Source organism: Pseudorca crassidens, chromosome 11 (genome assembly GCF_039906515.1).
Source record: "Pseudorca crassidens isolate mPseCra1 chromosome 11, mPseCra1.hap1, whole genome shotgun sequence".
NCBI classification, from domain to species: domain Eukaryota; kingdom Metazoa; phylum Chordata; class Mammalia; order Artiodactyla; family Delphinidae; genus Pseudorca; species Pseudorca crassidens.
Genome location: NC_090306.1, coordinates 34,054,196 through 34,073,638, shown reverse-complemented (window position 1 = coordinate 34,073,638; position 19,443 = coordinate 34,054,196). Strand labels below are relative to the sequence as shown.

The 19,443-nt window shown below is 34.5% G+C and overlaps 1 protein-coding gene across 1 annotated transcript in view; it reads left to right on the top strand.

Annotated features, from left to right (window-relative positions):
* The window catches only part of ABCD2 (ATP binding cassette subfamily D member 2), an 80,436-nt gene that overhangs the window by 22,377 nt on the left and 38,616 nt on the right, over positions 1–19,443 (top strand). The window contains exon 6 of the mRNA XM_067696178.1: positions 1,020–1,165. Coding sequence (XP_067552279.1) covers positions 1,020–1,165 — 146 coding nt within the window. The remainder of the gene's footprint in view (positions 1–1,019; positions 1,166–19,443) is intronic.

The window sequence follows — 19,443 nt, the reverse complement described above, 5'->3', positions numbered from 1 at the left end:
ACATGGATATGGTTCCTTATACTGACATAATACAAGTAATATAATGCTCTTTCACCTTTGAGTTTTCAACATAATGTATTCTACATCATGGACCTTAGATATATGTATCTAATACTGTACAAAGCTATATATATAGGCATACTGTAAATTTCTGCCTCTTGTACTTTCATACTATATTCATTATTTAGTCACTGATTATAAAATATCATTTGTTCTTAGAAGTAAATCAGAGTTTCAAATAATGTTCCTTTTTCTTGACCCTTACAATACCTTTAAGATAGCACATTGACAACTTCCTGATCCTATTGGGTGGAATAAGAAGTCATGAAATTTAACTGTTTAAATGATAAATAAGCTGAAAGATTCTAAGAGAATCATCCAATCAACAATCAATAAATAGCTTAATTCATCCCTAGACATAAGACTAAATTACAGTCTTCTTGCTTGTCTCTGTCTTAATTTCATAAATGTATTTTCTCCATCTGTGAATAAACCAAAATTAGAATCATTTTATGTCTCTCATTATGGGCTTTTGTAATTTCTGTAACATTTCAGACTACTGAATTAAACAACCCAGCTGACTTGTAGAACTCCAACTTACAAATACAACAAAGTTGTATCTTAATTGAAGTAAATTTAATCAAATATTAATATAAATAAAATAAATTCAATCTATTTTAATTTAAATTAAATTTTTCCAATTTCTTATTTCCACGTGGTTATGTTCCTATGTATTTGTGTAGTATGTGATGGCAAGACCTCAATGAAAATTTTGGGAAGTCAGTGCTCATTTGAAGAAGATCCATTTCTTTGGAATTGGATTATTTTGTGATGCTTTTAGCGTCAGAGCATAGTCAAAAGCCAGATTTGATGGTCTCAATCCCGATATATTTTTCTTTGATTCCTTGCCCATCCTAGGTTATCATGTGTTTGAAAGTTTAGAAACAAATCCCTTTTAAATGCTGCCAAATGAAACCATTTTTACATATTGTAATTTCTAATTTTATTTCTTATGTTAGGTAGAAGAAGGAATGCATCTTTTGATAACTGGTCCCAATGGTTGTGGGAAAAGTTCTCTCTTCAGAATTTTAAGTGGGCTCTGGCCTGTGTATGAAGGAATCCTATATAAACCACCTCCACAACATATGTTCTATATTCCACAAAGGTAGGTAAAGTTTCTTATATCACAATGAACAATTTCCTTTTGCTTTTGAATTATCTTGATTCCTTAAGCTCTTCTGTAGGTAATCTTTAAGCATGTTTTTATTGAGAGATGCAATTAAGGAAATAAAAATTATCCTGAAAGTTTTATTACTGCTTTGATTATAATAGTTTCCAGGATAATAAAAATTCTTTTCATTTTCACATCATTGTAATGAACATTCAAAGACTATAGATGTTAGTCTAAAGGAGTAGCAGGCTAGTCCAAAGAGTAAGTATATTGCCTTAGATGTCAGATTATCTCTTCTCACAAAAAAATTAATAGTTCTTGGATAGTATAGTAGTCTTTCCATCAGGCTGCATATGTTCATATGTTCTAAAATTGTTCAATTATGTTTTAAGAGCCTCTGTGAAATAATCTTTATCACAATTCTGTTATATAATTAATGATTTGAAACTACCTTAATTAAAAATATTTTACTCTAATAATGAGGGTAAAAGTAAGCATAGAAATATTTAAAAGGAACATTTTTCTTCTGAAGTTTTAAACTATCTGCCTTCATAACAATTTACAGATGTCTAAACAGAAAGTTATACTTGAAAATTTGGAATATTCATTGTGGGTGAGAGAAAATTAAATTTAAATAAAATTAAAATTAAATTCATCTGACCCAGTAATTTTTCCATCTGTCATCACCCTGGGTTAGGTCGACATCACAAAAGTACTCCTACTGTGTTAGAGGACTATTCTGTGGAACGTAGTAGAGCACCTATGCTGAAATTATATTACAAGAGCAAATATAAAAGTTACATCAAGTATGATGCCATCACATCTCTCTTCCTCTTCTTCCTTTGTTAGAAAGTGTTTGTACAGTCCTGCCCAATGGACTAATTTTTAGATCATATGTTGTAATTATGCAGATGAGGCTTTGTGGGGTTTTTTCTTTAAAGTAAGACCTATCAGAGTAGTAGGAAGCTATCTGAAGTGTAGAAGGATGAAGAACTGTATTGGCAGTAAAAAAATATTGGATGTGAGCAGTGCTATGAATACTTATATTTAACACAAAATAGATAACAGACAGCAGAATCACTGTCTCTTTCTGTCTGTGCTTTAGAATACTTTTGGGAAATGTTCTGGATCTGAAAACTAAATAATACTGCCAAAGTTTAAGTTTCAGACATTAATGCATTAAGTAGACCGATTTTAATTTCTTATTTAGGTTTTAAAGCATAGAATCATGAGGAAAATATTCTGTTACATCATAGAATCTACTCTTTTAATGCAGATAAAATTGTATACATAAATTTTATATTTTTCACTATTTTAGATTTCATTTATAATATAGATACAGTTCTTAAATATAGCTATACCCTGAGCAATAAAAGACATTTCTCAGACTTAAGAAAGTGCATTATCAGAAAAGCTAGCCTTCAGAAATGAAGGAGAAATATTTTCCCAGACAAATAAAAGCTGAGGGAATTCATGTTCATTAGACATGCCTTACAAGAAATGCTGAAAGGAATTCTTCAAATTGAAATGAAAGGCTGCTAATTAGTAACAGGAAAACATATGAAAATATACAACCCTGGTAAATGTAAATATATAGTCAAATTCATAATACTCTAATACTGTATTATGGTGGTGTGTTAACCATCTAACTCTTAGTATAAAGGTTAAAGGACAAGAGTATTAAAATAACTATAACTAGTACAATTTATTAATGAATACACAATATAAAAAGAGGAAAATTATGACATTAAAAACATAAAAGGGGGAGAGTAAAACTTGCAAGAAGTTTTATATACGCCTCATAGGAACCAGAAAGCAAAAACCTACAGTAGATTCACAATAGATAAAGAGAAGGAAATCAGAGCATACCACTACAGAAAATCACCAATTCACAAAGGAAGGCTACATGAGAGGAAGAAAGGAACAAGAGACAAAACAACCAGAAAACAATAAGATGACATTAGTAAATCCTTACCTGTCAATAACTAGTCTAAATGTAAATATATTGACTTCTCCAATCAAAAGACATAGAATGGCTGGATGGATGAAAAAAAAGACCCAACTTATTTGCATTATAAGACATTATAAGACACTCATTTCAGCTTTAAAGACACACATAGACTGAAAGTGAAAGGATGGAAAAAGTTATTCCATCTAAATGGAAACCAAAAGAGAGCAGGGATAATTATACTTATATCAGAAAAATTAGATTTTAAGCCAAAATTGCTAAAAAGAGACAAAGAAGGTCATTATATAATAAAAATGGGGTCAATTCATCAAGAAGACATAACAGTTGTAATATATGTACACTCAACATCAGAGCACCTTAATATATTAAGCAAATACTAGCAGATCTGAAGGGAGATAGACAGCAATAAATTAATAGTCAGGGACTTCACTGCCCCACTTTCAACAGTGGGTAGATCATCCAGACAGAAAATCAACAGGGAAATATTGGAGTTGAACCAATATTTAGACCAAATGGATTTAGTAGACATATACAGACATTCCATCCTATGGCAGCAGAATACACTTCTTCTCAATCATGCCCGGAACATTCTCTAAGAATATTATATGATAGGACACAAAATAAGTCTTAGCAAATTTAAGAAGATTGAAATCATACCAAGTATTTTTCCCATTGTAACAACATGAAACTTGCAATCAATAACAGGAGGAAAGCTGAAAATTTTACAAATAGTGGAAATTAAACAACACACTCTTGAGCAACCAGTGGATCAAAGAAGAAATCAAAAAAGAAATTAAAATATCTTGAAAGAAATGAAAATGGAAATACAGTATATGAAAACCTATCTGATGCGGCAACAGCAGTTCTAAAAGGGATATTTATAGCAATAAGTTAAGAAAAAAAGAGCTCTCAAGTAACTAACTTTACATCTCAAAGGAACTAGAAAAAGAAGAACAAATAAAGTCCAAAGTTTGCAGAAGGAAGGAAATAATAAAGAGAAGAGCAGAAATAAATGAAATAGAAACCAGAAGACCAATAGAAAAGATTGATAAAACTAAGAACTGATTATTTGTAAAGATAATATTGATGAGCCTTTAGCCTATCCCTGGGATGCAAAGATGGTTTAACATTGCAAATCAATAAATATGATATACCACATTAATAGAATGAAAAACAAATATCATATGATCATCTCAATAGATGCTGAAAAAGCATTTGACAAAATGCAATATCCTTTCATAATATTAACTCTCAACAAACTGGATCTAGAAGGAACATACTTCAACATAATAATGGCCACATTTGACAAACTCAGAGTTAATATCGCATTCAATGGTGAAAGAATGAAAGCTCTCCCTCTAAGATCAGGAACAAGACAAGGGTGCCCACTCTGAACATTCTCATTCAACAAAGTACTGGAAATCTTAGATAGAGCAATCAGACAAGACAAAGAAATAAAGATATTCAAACCAGAAGGGAAGAAGTAGAATTGTCTTTGCAGGTAATATGATCTTTCATGTAGAAAATCCTAAAGACTTAACCAAAAACATTTAGAAAAAATCAATGATTCAGTCAAGTTGAAGGATACAAAATCAACATACAGAAATCAATTGTGTTTCTATACACTAACTACAAACTATCTGAAAAGAAATAAAGAAAAACTATTCCATTTACCATAGCATCAAAAACAATAAAGTATTTAGGAATAAATTTAACCAAGGAAGTGAAAGACCTATACACTGAAAACTATAAGACTTTGAGGAAAGAAAGACTTTGAGGAAAGAAACTAAAGAAGACACAAACAATTGGAAAGATATCCCATATTCATGGATTGAAATAATTAATATTATTAAAATGTCCATACTGCACTAAGCCATCTATAGAGTCAATGCAATTCTTATCAAAATTCAATGGCATTTTCCACAGAAATAGAAAAAACCATCCTAAAATTTTTGTGGAAGTACAAAAGACCCTGAATAGTCAAAGCAATCATGAAAAAGAAGAACATGGTTGGAGGCATCACACTTCTTGTTTTCAAACTCTGTTACAAAGCTATAGTCATCAAAACAGTATGGTACTAGTATAAAAATAGACATAAACCAATGGAAGAGAATAGAGGGCCCACAAATAAATGCCTGCATATGGTTAATTAATATTTGCCAAGAGAGTCAAGACTACTCAAGGATAATCTCTTCAATAAATGGTATTGGCAAAATTGGATAACCACATGCAGAAAAATGAAATTGGACTTCCTCTGTCTTACACCACTCACAAAACTGAACTTGAAATGGATTAAAGACTTAAATATAAGACCAGAAACCATAAAACTCTTAAGACATAGGAAAAACTCCTTGACATTGGTCTGAGCAATGATTTTTTGGATATGACACCAAAAGCACAAACAATAAAAGCAAAAATCAGCAGGTGGAACTACATCAAACTAAAAATCTTCTACACAGTGAAGGAAACCATCAACAAAATGAAAAGCCAACTAATGGAATGGGAGGAAATATTTGCAAGTCTTATATCTGATAAGAGGTCAATATCCACAATATATAAGGAGCTCATACAACTCAATAGGAAATAAAAAACAGTACAGTTTAAAAATGGGCAGAGGATCTTAATAGACATTTTTCCAAAGAAGATATACAGATTGTCCAACAGGTACATGAAGAGGTGCTCAACGTCACTAATCATCAGGGAAATGCAAGTCAGACCACAATGAAGTATCACCTGTCTGAGTGGCTAATCTCAAAAGATAAGAAATAACAGGTATTGGCAAGGACGTAGAGAAAAGGGAACGCCTATGAACTCCTAGTGAGAATGTAAGTTGATGGAGCCACTATGTAAAGCAGTATGGAGTTTCCTCAAAAAATTAAAAATAGAACTACTGTACGATCTAAACTCCCATGTTCATTGAGGCATGATTCACAATAGCCAAAATATGAAAACAACCTAAATGTCTGTCAACAGATGAATAGAAAGAGATATGGTATGTATGTATATACAATGGAATATTCTTAAGCCATGAAAAAGGAAATCCTGACATTTGTGACAACATAAGTGAAATAAGTCTGACAGAGAAAGATAAATACTGTATTGATATCACCTCTATGTGGAATCTAAAAAAGCTGAACTTGTAGAAACAGAGTAGAATGGTGGTCACCAGGAGCTGGAGAGTGGGGGGAATGGGGAGATGTTGGTCCAGAGTACAAACTTACAGTAAGAAGTTGAATAAACTCAGGGAATTTAATACACACCATTGTGATCAGAGTTAATAACACATTATATACTGGTAGTTGTTAAGAGAGTAGACCAATGTTCTCACCACACAAAAAAAGTGGTAATTGTGTGAGTAATAGAAGTGTCAGGTAACAATACGGTGATAATTATTTTGCTGTATGTAAGTATATCAAATCAACATGTTTATAACTTGAACTTACACCATGTTATATGTCAATTTTATCTCAGTAAACCTGGAAAAAATATCACTGAGCTGTACACTTAAAAATGGTTAATATGGTAAATTTTATTTTACATGTATTTTACCACAGTTTTTAAAAGTGGAAAAAAAAGAAAAAAAGTGCAAAAATTCTAGTCTTTGCCCTCAGGAGACCTATGTTATTTTGCAACAAACATAAATCACTAGGAAACTTTTTCTTAATTATGAAATTTACTGTTGCCTAGGCAAAAGGTCAACTACAACTTAGTTAAGAAAAATGAGAATGAAAGTCTATTTTTAAGGCTTAATTTTTTTAATAATGTTAAAAGTCATTTTATCTTGATTATAAAGCTTCTAGAAACATGAAAACTTGTATTTGTTTAAAATCCTATAGGACCAATATCTTGCAAAAGAGCATAAAATTTATTTAAATGTATATGTAAACTAGGAGAGCCTAAATATAGTATTTACATCTAGTATTCTAAAAGCTATTGATTTTTTCAAAAAAGTTTGAAAATAATCTTATGTGTCTTTATGATTTAAAAGAAAGCTGCTACATAGATGGGAGGGGAGTTTGGGGGAGAATGGATACATGTATAGGTATGGCTGAGTCGCTTTGCTGTGCACCTGAAACTATCACAACATTGTTGATTGGCTATACTCCAATATAAAATAAAAAGTTTTTTTAAAAAAAGAAAGAAAGCTGCTACAACCTATTTCAAAATATTTGTCAGTAGGTAATTTTAAACTTTTCTTTTTAGGATATTCTTATTAATGAATATTATCTAGTATCTTATTGCATTAATTTATAGCAATAGAATATAGGTTAAGTACTAGTTTGGCAGAAAAAAAACCTGTAAATTAAATATAGAATTGAGTCTTATGTACCTACAGAATAAACTTCATAAGTCACAAACAGACCTTTATAATAATCCCCGTTTTCACTTTTCATGATTGAAAGACTTCTTGGTAGAGGATCAGTCTCTTTATGCAATGATCAAATGTAAATTAATTGTTATTTTTATGGGGAAAAAGGAGTGGGTTTTGTTAAAGTGGATTTCTAATAATGTCATGTAGTGTACAGAAGAAAAAGTAAACTGGGAGAAAAAATGTTCTGATTAAGTATATTGACACTGCTTATTTTTTTAATGAAATTTGCAGAGAATTTGAAGAGTTGCTATGGCTCAGTTTCAAGTTGGGAAACCTGAATTCCTGAGAAATTGTGAAATCACCTCAATATTTTCCCAGTTAATATCTTCTGATACTTCAGCAATGTTAATAATGAGAACCAGATAAAAAAAATCCTGGCCTTTGTTCAAGAATACAAATAAAAAGTTATTTGGGATGGTAGATGGTAAAATTCTTAGTTTTGCTCAGATAGTTCTTAAACTATTTTGGCAATCTTAGGCTGTTTGAGACTGAATTTCCTGAGCAATGTGACTATACTCTTTAAACTGATAGTTGAAACTTATTGTTCCCTACTGTATTAGCCATCTGACCCTCAGGAAAATTCTTACACTTGAATACAGATCCTGAATTTCTTTTGTCAGTTCTTGGTGCACTTTGTCTTAACCACTTAAATGTTGATTTATGATCTGCTCTAGCTTTCACTAATCCACAAATTTATGGCTCAGTAGTCATTTAGTAATTCCCTAGTACATCTCTGTCTTCAGCCATTAAAGACTCTGAAGCCCAATCTTTTTTTCTTTTCTTTTCTTTTTTGGGCTGTGTCTGGTCTTAGTTGTGGCGCGCAGGCTCTTTGTTGCTGTGTGCGGGCTACAGAGCTCATGAGCTCAGTAGTTGCAGCTTGCGGGCTTAGTTGTCCCGTGGCTTGTGGGATCTTAATTCCCCGACCAGGGATCAAACTGGCGTCCCCCACATTGCAAGATGGATTCTTAACCACTGGACCACCAGGGAATCCCTGAAGCCCAATCTTTAATTTGTTTAGTTCACTTGCTAACAAAATACTATTGTATGCTAACACTTACCAAAATGGGAAATTGAAACATTTGGTGGGGGTTGGGGAAACAGAGCGTGAAGGAGATGAAGGGAAGGAGGGAAGAAGGAAGGAAAGAAGAAAGGGATGGAGGATGGAAGGGAGGGCAGGAAACAAGACAGAAGATAATAGGTGTTCACTGACAAAAGGCAGCAAAATCTTGGGTTCCTTTGTACTATTTTTTTAAAAAAACTCTCCAGGGTATCAGTTGTATACATCACATATTTCTCCCCAGCAACAGTCTCCAGTTTGGCAACAACCCACCATGTAATTCTGTTCCCAAAGCTCCTGCTGTCACTATCCTTTCTTGGTGGAAATATCTAGGGACAGAAATTTTAACCATGATCTTCTTACTACTGTAAACTTTATGCCCAAATACTTACACTAATGCCAACAGATCTAAAATAGATTCAGACTTCCCACAAATTTGCATGAAAAGATAATTTGTACACATTTCTGCCCGTACTTGACTTTGAAATATGAGAAGTAAAAGGTTAAGAAAGTGAAAGGATTATAAGGATTGAATTAAATTTGACTAAACATTTTTTAAAAGAAAGAGAAAAAGAAAAGAAAAGAAAAAATGGGGGTGGAATAGTAGGGATATTTTATTTCATATCTTGGGAAAATTACTGTACTTTATTCTTTGTCAATGCTCTACTCTTTTTTTTTAAATCAATGTTTATTAATGCCCTGCTAGAAAATGCTTTAGAGGATAGTGAGTAAAGACACAGTCACTCTCAATGTGTGTTTGTGTCTAATTTGGTTATAAACAAAAACATGCAACTATGTCCTATAAAAACCCAGAACAAATGCCTCAAGAAAGACAAGAAATGCTATAGAAATATTCAAAATGAGAAAAAATATTGTAGAACAGCATGTCACTTGACCTGGGTTTTGAAAGTTAGAATTTTAACAATTGTCATAAATTGGATGTTTCTCAAATGTCTAAGTAGAGCAGAAATGCCACAGATTCAAGTAAGCATGAGTCTTCTGGTTTTGTTTTTTGGATACTTCCTTCTAAGCAGGGCTGTTCTATTCACCCTCCTTCTAATACACCAAGCTGAGGAAAGCAATTATTTATTATTAATATTATGTCATTGGTACATACTGAAGATAATAGCATCCATCCCCTAGGTCCTTAATCATTCCTAAGATGTTCTTTCAGCTGAATTTCTTTGAATTACTTTTTAAAGTTCTCTAGTGCTTTGGGGGTCTGCCCTTTCCCTAGTATCCACCTAAGAAGCTCGTCTCCTCTTTTTGAATAAATGACGTAGTCTTAACAGGTTAAATTTTAGTCTACTAGTGCTTCTTGCAAAACATAGCAAAAGATGACAGTAACTTGTTTCTACAACACTCATTTTTTTTTTTTGGTCAGAAGATATTCTGAAATTATAAATAACATATTATCAGCTCAGTATTTATTTACTAACTACTTCATTCACAAGGTATTATATTCAAGTATCATGTTACTTAATCTTCTAGACTAAATGTAAATGCTGCTTAATAGATAAAGTAGTTATGAATCAGAGTTTTAAATTAAATACAACATTAAAATCCTAAATTTGGTTGTACACAGGAATAATAGCATGACTAATTAGATTGTACAGAGAATTAAATATAGATAACATTACTTCTATCTTTTAACATATGAACAGTACCTATTGATCACTCTCTGCATGTCATGCTAAATAGATTATTTTAAATGATTAAATTTGAGTTCAAAGGGATTATAAACTTTAGTACTTAGAGTTGCACACCAGTTTAAAGCCAGGGTCAGAGTTCACCAAATCTTTGGATACAAATCCTCTGTATTCACTGCCCCTTATTGCAGGTTAATAAAATAATCTTATTAAAAACATCTACCTCAGGTAGAAAATAAAAAAGCCCTACTGTTTGACCTTAAAATATTTTCTCAGACAGTCTTAATTAATAAAATAAAAAGATTCTCTAACACTGTCCCAAATGTATGGGGAATAACGAACTATCATTCTTTTATAGTTTGCATTCACTTCCAAAAATTTCTATATTCTTCAACTGTTTCTCTTAGAAGAGTTTATGACATGAAATCTCATCTTTTAGAAGTGCCAACATGTAATCCATTGTTTTCTTTGATGGCATTTCCACACATCCCTTTAATAATATAGGTTATGTATTTTTTAAATAAGGTGAGTTAATATTGATTTTTATTTTGACAATCTTATGACCTCTTGAGATAATTGGTGGATCCTAGGGCATCTTGAGCAAGGGCTGAGCATCACTGGTCTATTACTACTAACACAAGCAATTACTATATATTAGTCACTGCTTACATATATTACATGTTTCTGATTTTTCTGTATGACAACTCATAAAGTTGGTGTTAGTATCCCTATTTTATAGATGAGAAAACTTGGAGAGGTTGAAGTCATTCCACTGATAACTTTTGGAGCCAGCATTTGAACTTTGGTGTGTCTGACTCTAAAGTCACCTTGTCTTGCTTATTGCTAGCAGCAGGGTACATGTTTCTGAAAAATTACTACTCTCCTGCCTGCCCTTGAAAGTGAGTATCACCAGTTAAGGTTGTTTGCTTGGTATGCTGAATCTGTACTAATATCAAGCTATTGTTTGGAAGCAGAGGTCCTTATAATTCTTGGGGTATAGGGCAATCCAAGCCAATTTTAGCATAAAGTTTAGCACAGATACTTGGCTGTCATTCATTTATGTTAATGTGAAAGAAGCTATATTCTTGTGTAAAAGTGAAATTCGTTTAAATTAAACTATGTTAAAATCACTTTCAAATTAGAATATGTTCTCTGTTCTTTCCTATTCTTCTAAAATCTATTTCTCTATAAAATATAAAATAATCTCTCAAAAATATACCCATAGTTTTAAATCAGACTTCTTGCAGAAATGTAAAATAAGCAAATCTTAATTTTCATGATGCATTATGGCATAAAAAATTATTATTTACCCTTTAAGTTGTCACAAGAAGAGATTATCTTTTGCAACAAAGACTGTGTTTTGTGTTAGGAAGTTCAGCAGAATGGACAGAATACTTAAATAACACTAGTAACAGCAGCATTGCCACAACTGTACTGCATGCTAAGATGTGCCTGTGTCAAATAAGTTCTGTAGATATTTTAAAATATGAACTTTCTTTTGAATTGTTTCTTTATGAATGCCTTCCAAATCCAGGATTTCCTCTTTGGAGGGATAAGAGAACTATGTTATACAACAGCATTGTTTAATCCACACATTTAAAACTAGATAATGACTATTAAGGAACCAGAAAGCACATGAGACCAGAAAGGAGGTTAGAAGACCAAATTTGCCTCCTTTCTCCATGGAAGAGAGGGTGCCCTCATAGTAAAGAATTTTTGGTGTGATCCTTACTTTTCTTCTTTTTGCCTAAGATCTCAGATTAAAAAATGAGGGTGTGATCTGGAAAAGGACATACATAAGAATATGGGGTCGTGCTACTTTAGATATCTTGATGACTGTTTTCTATTGAGTCTCTAGCTTTCAGACTTTTTGATTCTTTTTGATGAATCTCTAGGTGCCAAAACGAGATAGGGAGAGCCTCTGAAGGACAAGGAGTGTATTAACTTAAGTAAGATGCAGGCTAGCCTGAGTGGAATGTTGGTCTGAAAGGGCACTGTAGTAAAGGAAAAATGTAATATGGCTTAATCCAGGCATATTCATGGAGCCCCATACCTAAAAGGTTATACATACACTGATCTTGTTGCCCCCAAATTAGACAAATCTGGACTTGAGGAGAGGGAGTTGTCACTGGAACAGATTTTGCCCTTTTTGAGTCACTGTTGAATAAATCTTTATAGAATATAAGCTAGAAAGGGCATGTCTCTGTACAGCACTCTGTACAGCACTTGGGGTATTCTACTAAGTCTGTAGTATACCTATTGGCATACTGTAACTGTGCAATGAATGATGAATGATTTAATAAAGGAGTGAATGAACATCTCCACTGATTTGGTTTCTACTGCCAAATTGGTCTGACTTCTTATACTAATTAGGAAGCAAACTATTTATTTTCTTGCTTGCACTAGATATGTCACAGAATCTTCTTTGTGATGGCAATAAATATTTGTCACTTAACATATATGTTTTGTGTGTGTGTGTGTGTGTGTGTGTGTGGTACGCGGGCCTCTCACTGTTGTGGCCTCTCCCGTTTTGGAGCACAGGCTCCGGACGCACAGGCTCAGCGGCCATGGCTCACGGGCCCAGCCGCTCTGCGGCATCTTCCTGGACCGGAGCATGAACCCGCGTCACCTGCATCGGCAGGCAGACTCTCAACCACTGCGCCACTAGGGAAGTCCAACATATCTTTTTTAAAAGAAATTATTTTAGCCATGAATAAGGCTCAGTAGTATTGCTATAGCTAATTCACTTCTATTCCTTTGCTTTCTGACTATTAGATTCAAATCAAGTAAACTTTGCATAAATATCTTTGGACACTTGGCTCAGAATGATAAACTATACATTTTAGTACGTCCTGTGTAATAATTGGTACAGTTCAGTTTTTAAAAATCTCTTTTAGAGATCTATAAATATAAAAATGATTTCCTGTAGTTTTTTTTTGCTTTAATTTTTATTTATCACTTGGAAAAATGTTAAGGATACTTTTTTTTTATATTTAACTCTTTTATAGGCTAATTTATAAAAATGATAATGGAAAAATCTTCCTTTGCATATAAAAGTTTTCATTATTTTATGAGTCAATTATTAGGTTAAACCAAATGGAATTGCAATTTTTGTAGGTCAAAAGATCAAATATCAGGAATTTCATACAGTAATCTAATATAATGATAAATGCAACAAAGTTGACTTTTAAAAAGTTTGCATTCTTCCTAGTTTGGGAGTACTTTGATTATTACACTAACAGTATTTTTATTACTACTTGGAAATAAACACAGTCCCTGCTCTTAAAAGGCTGTGCACGTATCTCCTTTGGTACCTAGAAATATCTTATCTTAGAAATGTAATTTCAGGAATGGTAAGTATATCTTTTCAGTTGGGAATTTCTTCTTTTTTGCTACATATTTATTTTAAGACTATTATGAGTGACTTATGCATTGAGGACTCAAATCTAGTTGTTGCTGTTCATGAAAAAATTCTGATGACATGATTAGTTCCAGAATGTACATTTATATGAATTATTAATAGCTAGATTTTATGGCTTTCAAATTGCTAACTTATTACTATGGTAACACAGCAGTACTTAGCTGTACCTTATTCTTAAACTTAACACATCTCATGCCTTAAATACATGAGTATTGCTGTAAAATTTTTATCAATATTGTTCACAATTAAATTCTAGATGACTATGAAATATTTAGCATTTTGGGTGATCATTCCAAAGACTTCAAGTACAGAGCTAACATTTCTCAGTGCTGTCTTCTTCCTACTTTGTCCCTATTAAAGAGAAAAAGAGAGAATAGTATAAACCCTAATAAATGTCAATACATTTTGCCAAGAATCATATATTGTCAGATATTTAATATAGAGTAGTAGGCAGTATAATACAAATTATAGAAGTACCCTGAGACATTGTAATATAACTGTAAAAAGCCATAATCCCTGGGAGTGGATTTGATCTCTAATAATTTTACTTTAATTTTGCTATTATAATTAACAGTTTTAAACATAGATGCATTCAAAGTAATTTCAGATTACAAAGGAAATTTTGATAATTGCTCAAATAATGATAATCTAAATTATAGTATGATACCTGTAGCTTTATTCCAATATCTTTTCCACAACAAATAGAGGTAATTCTGGATTTTACTTAGAGAAAGTAAATTGAAACTAGATAATGTTTCTTTTTGATATCTACTAATTGTAAGCAATCTATTTCTTTTGTTTGGACTACGTTTATACTTTCTGATGGGCCAGAGCAAGTGTTGTGGTAATTGATCTACCTGAAATATTTAGAAGATAATCTGAATAGGTCTATATATCTAGAAAGGAAAGTTTAGTAAAGAGTACTTTGAGTCCTTATCAATTATGTATAACTGTGGTAGCACTAGAGAAACTTGAGCTAACTTAAAATGTTAAATTCCAGGCCTATGAGCAGGAAAAAGGATCACATGCAAACTAATCGTATAAACATGGGATATAGGGTCCTCCATTTTTTTGTGCTTTCAAATAGATTCAACATCAACCCAAATTTCCTTGATGTAGCCTTTCCAGAGAATTCAGTTGTAACTTTATAGTAGTATTTTTAAATAATTATATTAATAAAATCTATTATTAGAGTATCCTTAGTTGCTATGTACCTCAATAAACACATATAGAATGTGTTATTTTTACCATTTCACATGATCATAAAACAATTGAGAAAAAAATGGAACTTTAATAAAGCAATATTTTTTGGGTCCTTAATGAATATATACTTTTACGAAATATTTTTGTATAATTTCACCAATATTCCATTCACATAAATTTTCAAAATAGCAATTTTCATATTCTATTAAATCATTTTGAGTAACAGTAAATCAAATAACAAATTATGTAGACATTTAATTTAAATCTCATCCTGACTGAATTTTTTAAAACTTAGTAGCTAAGAGTGTCTTCTTTTTAGTTCTGTTTTTACTTTTTTAGATTTTGAGAATGCATATTCAACATATTATTAGGCTTATAAACACAATAAGAAATTAAGCATTGCAAAGCAAAACTCAATTATAATTAAGAGTTTTTATGAGATAAATTTTCATATCTGTTCATGAAAGAGAATTGACAGATTTCAGAAGTCATAAATCATATTAAATGAATCTTTTAAAGAAGTTACAAAGTTTTAAAAATAAATTTTATTTGTTTATTTACTTACTTAGTTATTTATTTATTTTTGGCTGCGTTGGGTCTTCACTACTGTGTGTGGGCTTTCTCTAGTTGGGGCAAGCGGGGCTACTCTTCGTTGCGGTGCGCAGGCTTCTCAGTGCGGTGGCTTCTCTTGTTGCGGAGCACCAGCTCTAGGTGCGCGGGCTTCAGTAGTTGTGTCACGCGGGCTGTAGAGCGCAGGCTCAGTAGTTGTGGCACACGGGCTTAGTTGCTCTGCGGCATGTGGGATCTTCCCGGACCAGGGCTGGAACCCATGTCCCCTTCATTGGCAGGCGGATTCTTAACCACTGCACCACCAGGGAAGTCTCGAAGTTACAAAGTTTTTTAAATTAATTTTTATTGGAGTATAGTTGCTTTACAATGTTGTGTTAGTTTCTACTGTACAGCAAAATGAATCAGCTATACATATGCATATATCCCCTCGTTTTTGGATCTCCTTCCCATTTAGGTCACCACAGTGGATTAAATAGAATTCCCTGTGCTATACAGTATGTTCTCATTAGTTGTATATTTTATACATAGTATCAATAGTGTATATGTGTCAATCCCAATCTCCCAATTAGAAGTTACAAAGTTTTGCTTCTTCAAATTCCTTTTACAAAGAAAACATTTGGCAGCCTTATGCATATTGATACCTTTGAGGTCCCATAAATTGCTGCAGTGAACTAAGTGGTGCTCCAGTTACTAAAAGAAATATTTCTAGGTAAACGAGATACTTAAATGTTTAACAGAATATACTCTCTAAAATCTAGGTAATTATGTATTTATTATTTATTAATCGTGTTGAGAATAATCCAAATTTACTATGGGAATAAAACCACATGTCTTTTAGCTGGCTAAATAGAAATTCTTTTGTATCTTCTTTTTTTCTTTGTTTTTTTAAATTGAAGTATAGTTGATTTACAATGTTATGTTAGTTTCTAGTGTATAGCAAAGTGATTCAGTTACATATATATTCTTTTTCATATTCTTTTTTAAATTGACCTATAGTTGATTTACAATGTTAATTACTGCTGTACATCGAAGTGATTCAGATATATATATATGTATATATATATATATGTATACACACACACACACACATTCATACATATCTATACATTCTTCTTATATTCTTTCCCATTATGGTTTTTCATAAGATATTGAATATAGTTCTCTGTGCTATACAGTAGGACCTTATTGTTTATCCATTCTATATGTAAAAGCTTACATCTGCTAATCCCAACCTCCCACTCCATCCCTCCCCCAAACCCCTCCCCCTTGGCAACCACCAGCCTGTTCTTTATGTCTGTGAGTCTGTTTCCATTTCCTAGAGGGGTTCATTTGTGTCATATTTTAGATTCCACATATAAATGACATCATATGGTATTTGTCTTTCTCTTTCTGACTTCACTTAGTATGATAATCTCTAGTTGCATCCATGTTGCTGCAAATGGCATTATTTCATTATTTTTTTATGGCTGAGTAGTATTCCATGGAATAAATACACCACATCTTTATCCATTCATCTTTCAATGGACATTTAGGGTGTTTCCAAGTCTTGGGTATTGTGAATAGTGCTGCTATGAACATAGGGGTTCATGTATCTTTTTTTTTTGAATTTTATTTTATTTTTTTATATAGCAGTTTCTTATTAGTTATCCATTTTATTCATATTAATTTATATATGTCAACCTCCACTATTTCATCTTCCAGGTCACTTATCTGTTCTTCTGCCCAGTTATTCTGCTATTGATCCCATCTAGAGTATTTTTAATTTCATTTATTGTGTTGTTCATCATTGTTTGTTTCATCTTTAGTCCTTCTAGGTCCTTGTTAAATGTTTCTTGCATTTTATCCATTCTATTTCCAAGATTTTGGATCATCTTTACTATCATTCTGAATTCTTTTTCAGGTAGACTGCCTATTTCCTCTTCATTTTTTAGGTCTGGTGCATTTTTATCTTGCTCCTTCATCTGCTGTGTGTTTTTCTGTCTTCTCATTTTGCTTATCTTACTGTGTTTGGGGTCTCCTTTTTGCAGGCTGCAGGCTCGTAGTTCCCATTGTTTTTGGTGTCTGTCCCCAGTGGCTAAGGTTGGTTCAGTGGGTTGTGTAGGCTTCCTGGTGGAGGGGACTAGTGCCTGTGTTCTGGTGGATGAGGCTGGATCTTGTCTTTCTGGTGGGCAGGTCCACGTCTGGTGGTGTGTTTTGGGGTGTCTGTGGACTTATTATGATTTTAGGCAGCCTCTCTGCTAATGGGTGGGTTTGTATTCCTGTCTTGCTAGTTGTTTGGCATAGGATGTCCAGCACTATAGCTTGCTGGTCGTTGAGTGAAGCTGGGTGCTGGTGTTGAGATGGAGATCTCTGGGAGATTTTCACCATTTGATATTATGTGGAGCTGGGAGGTCTCTTGTGGACCAGTGTCCTGAAGTTGGCTATCCCACCTCAGAGGCACAGCACTGACTCCTGGCTGCAACACCAAGAGCTTTCATCGACACGGCTCAGAATAAAAGGGAGAAAAATTAGAAAGAAAGAATTAGTATAAGTAGAAAGAAAGAAAGGAGGGAGGAAGGAAGGAAGGAGGGAAGGAAGGAAAAAAGATAAAGTAAAATAAAATTAGATAAAATATAATAAAGTTATTAAAATAAAAAAATAATTATTAAGAAAAGAATTTTTTTAAAAAACAAAAACGGACAGATAGAACCCTAGGACAAATGGTGGAAGCAAAGCTATACAGCATAAATCTTGCTCTCAAAGTCCACCTCCTCAATTTGGGATGATTCGTTGTCTATTCATGTATTGCACAGACATCAAGTTGATTGTGGAGCTTTAATCCGCTGCTTCTGAGGATGCTGGGAGAGATTTCCCTTTCTGTTCTTTGTTCTCACAGCTCCCAGGGGCTCAGCTTTGGATTTGGCCCCGCCTCTGCATGTAGGTCGCCAGAGGGCGTCTGTTCTTCGCTCAGACAGGACGGGGTTAAGGGAGCCGCTGTTTCGGGGGCTCTGGCTCACTCAGGCCGGGGGGAGGGAGGGGCACGGAGGGCGGGGCGAGCCTGCGGCGGCAGAGGCCGGCATGACGTTGCACCAGCCTGAGGCGTGCCATGCGTTCTCCTGGGGAAGTTGTTCCTGGAACCTGGGACCCTGGCAGTGGCAGGTTGGACAGGTTCCCGCAAGTGGGGTGTGGATAGTAACCTGTGCTCGCACACAGGCTTCTTGGTGGCGGCAGCAGCAGCCTTAGCATCTCATGCCCGGCTCTGGGGTCTGCGCTTTTAGCCGCGGCTCACGCCCGTCTCTGGAGCTCCTTTAAGCAGCGCTCTTAATCCCCTCTCCTCACGCACTAGGAAACAAAGAGGGAAGAAAAAGTCTCTTGCCTCTTCAGCAGGTCCAGACTTTTCCCCGGACTCCCTCCCGTCTAGCCATGGTGCACTAACCCCCTGCAGGCTGTGTTCACGCCGCCCATCCCAGTCCTCTCCCAGCGCTCAGACCGAAGCCCGAGCCTCAACTCCCAGCCCCGCCCGCCCCGGTGGGTGTGCAGACAAGCCTCTCGGGCTGGTGAGTGTCGGTCGGCACCGATCCTTTCTGCGGGAATGTCTCCGCTTTGCCCTCTGCACCCCTGTTGCTGTGCTGTCCTCCGCGGCTCCGAAGCTTCCCCCCTCCGCCACCCGCAGTCTCCGCCCGTTGAAGGGGCTTCCTAGTGTGTGGAAACCTTTCCTCCTTCACAGCTGCCTCCCACTGGTGCAGGTCCCGTCCCTATCCTTTTGTCTCTGTTTATTCTTTTTTCTTTTGCCCTACCCAGGTACGTGGGGGGTTTCTTGCCTTTTGGGAGGTCTGAGGTCTTCTGCCAGCATTCAGTAGGTGTTCTGTAGGAGTTGTTCCACGTGTAGATGTATTTCTGGTGTATCTGTGGGGAGGAAGGTGATCTCCGCGTCTTACCCTTCGCCATCTTCCCGTAAGCCTCTATATATGTCAATCTCAATCTCCCAATTCATCACACCACCACCACCACCACCACCACCACGCCCCCCCATGCCACTTTCCCCCATTGGT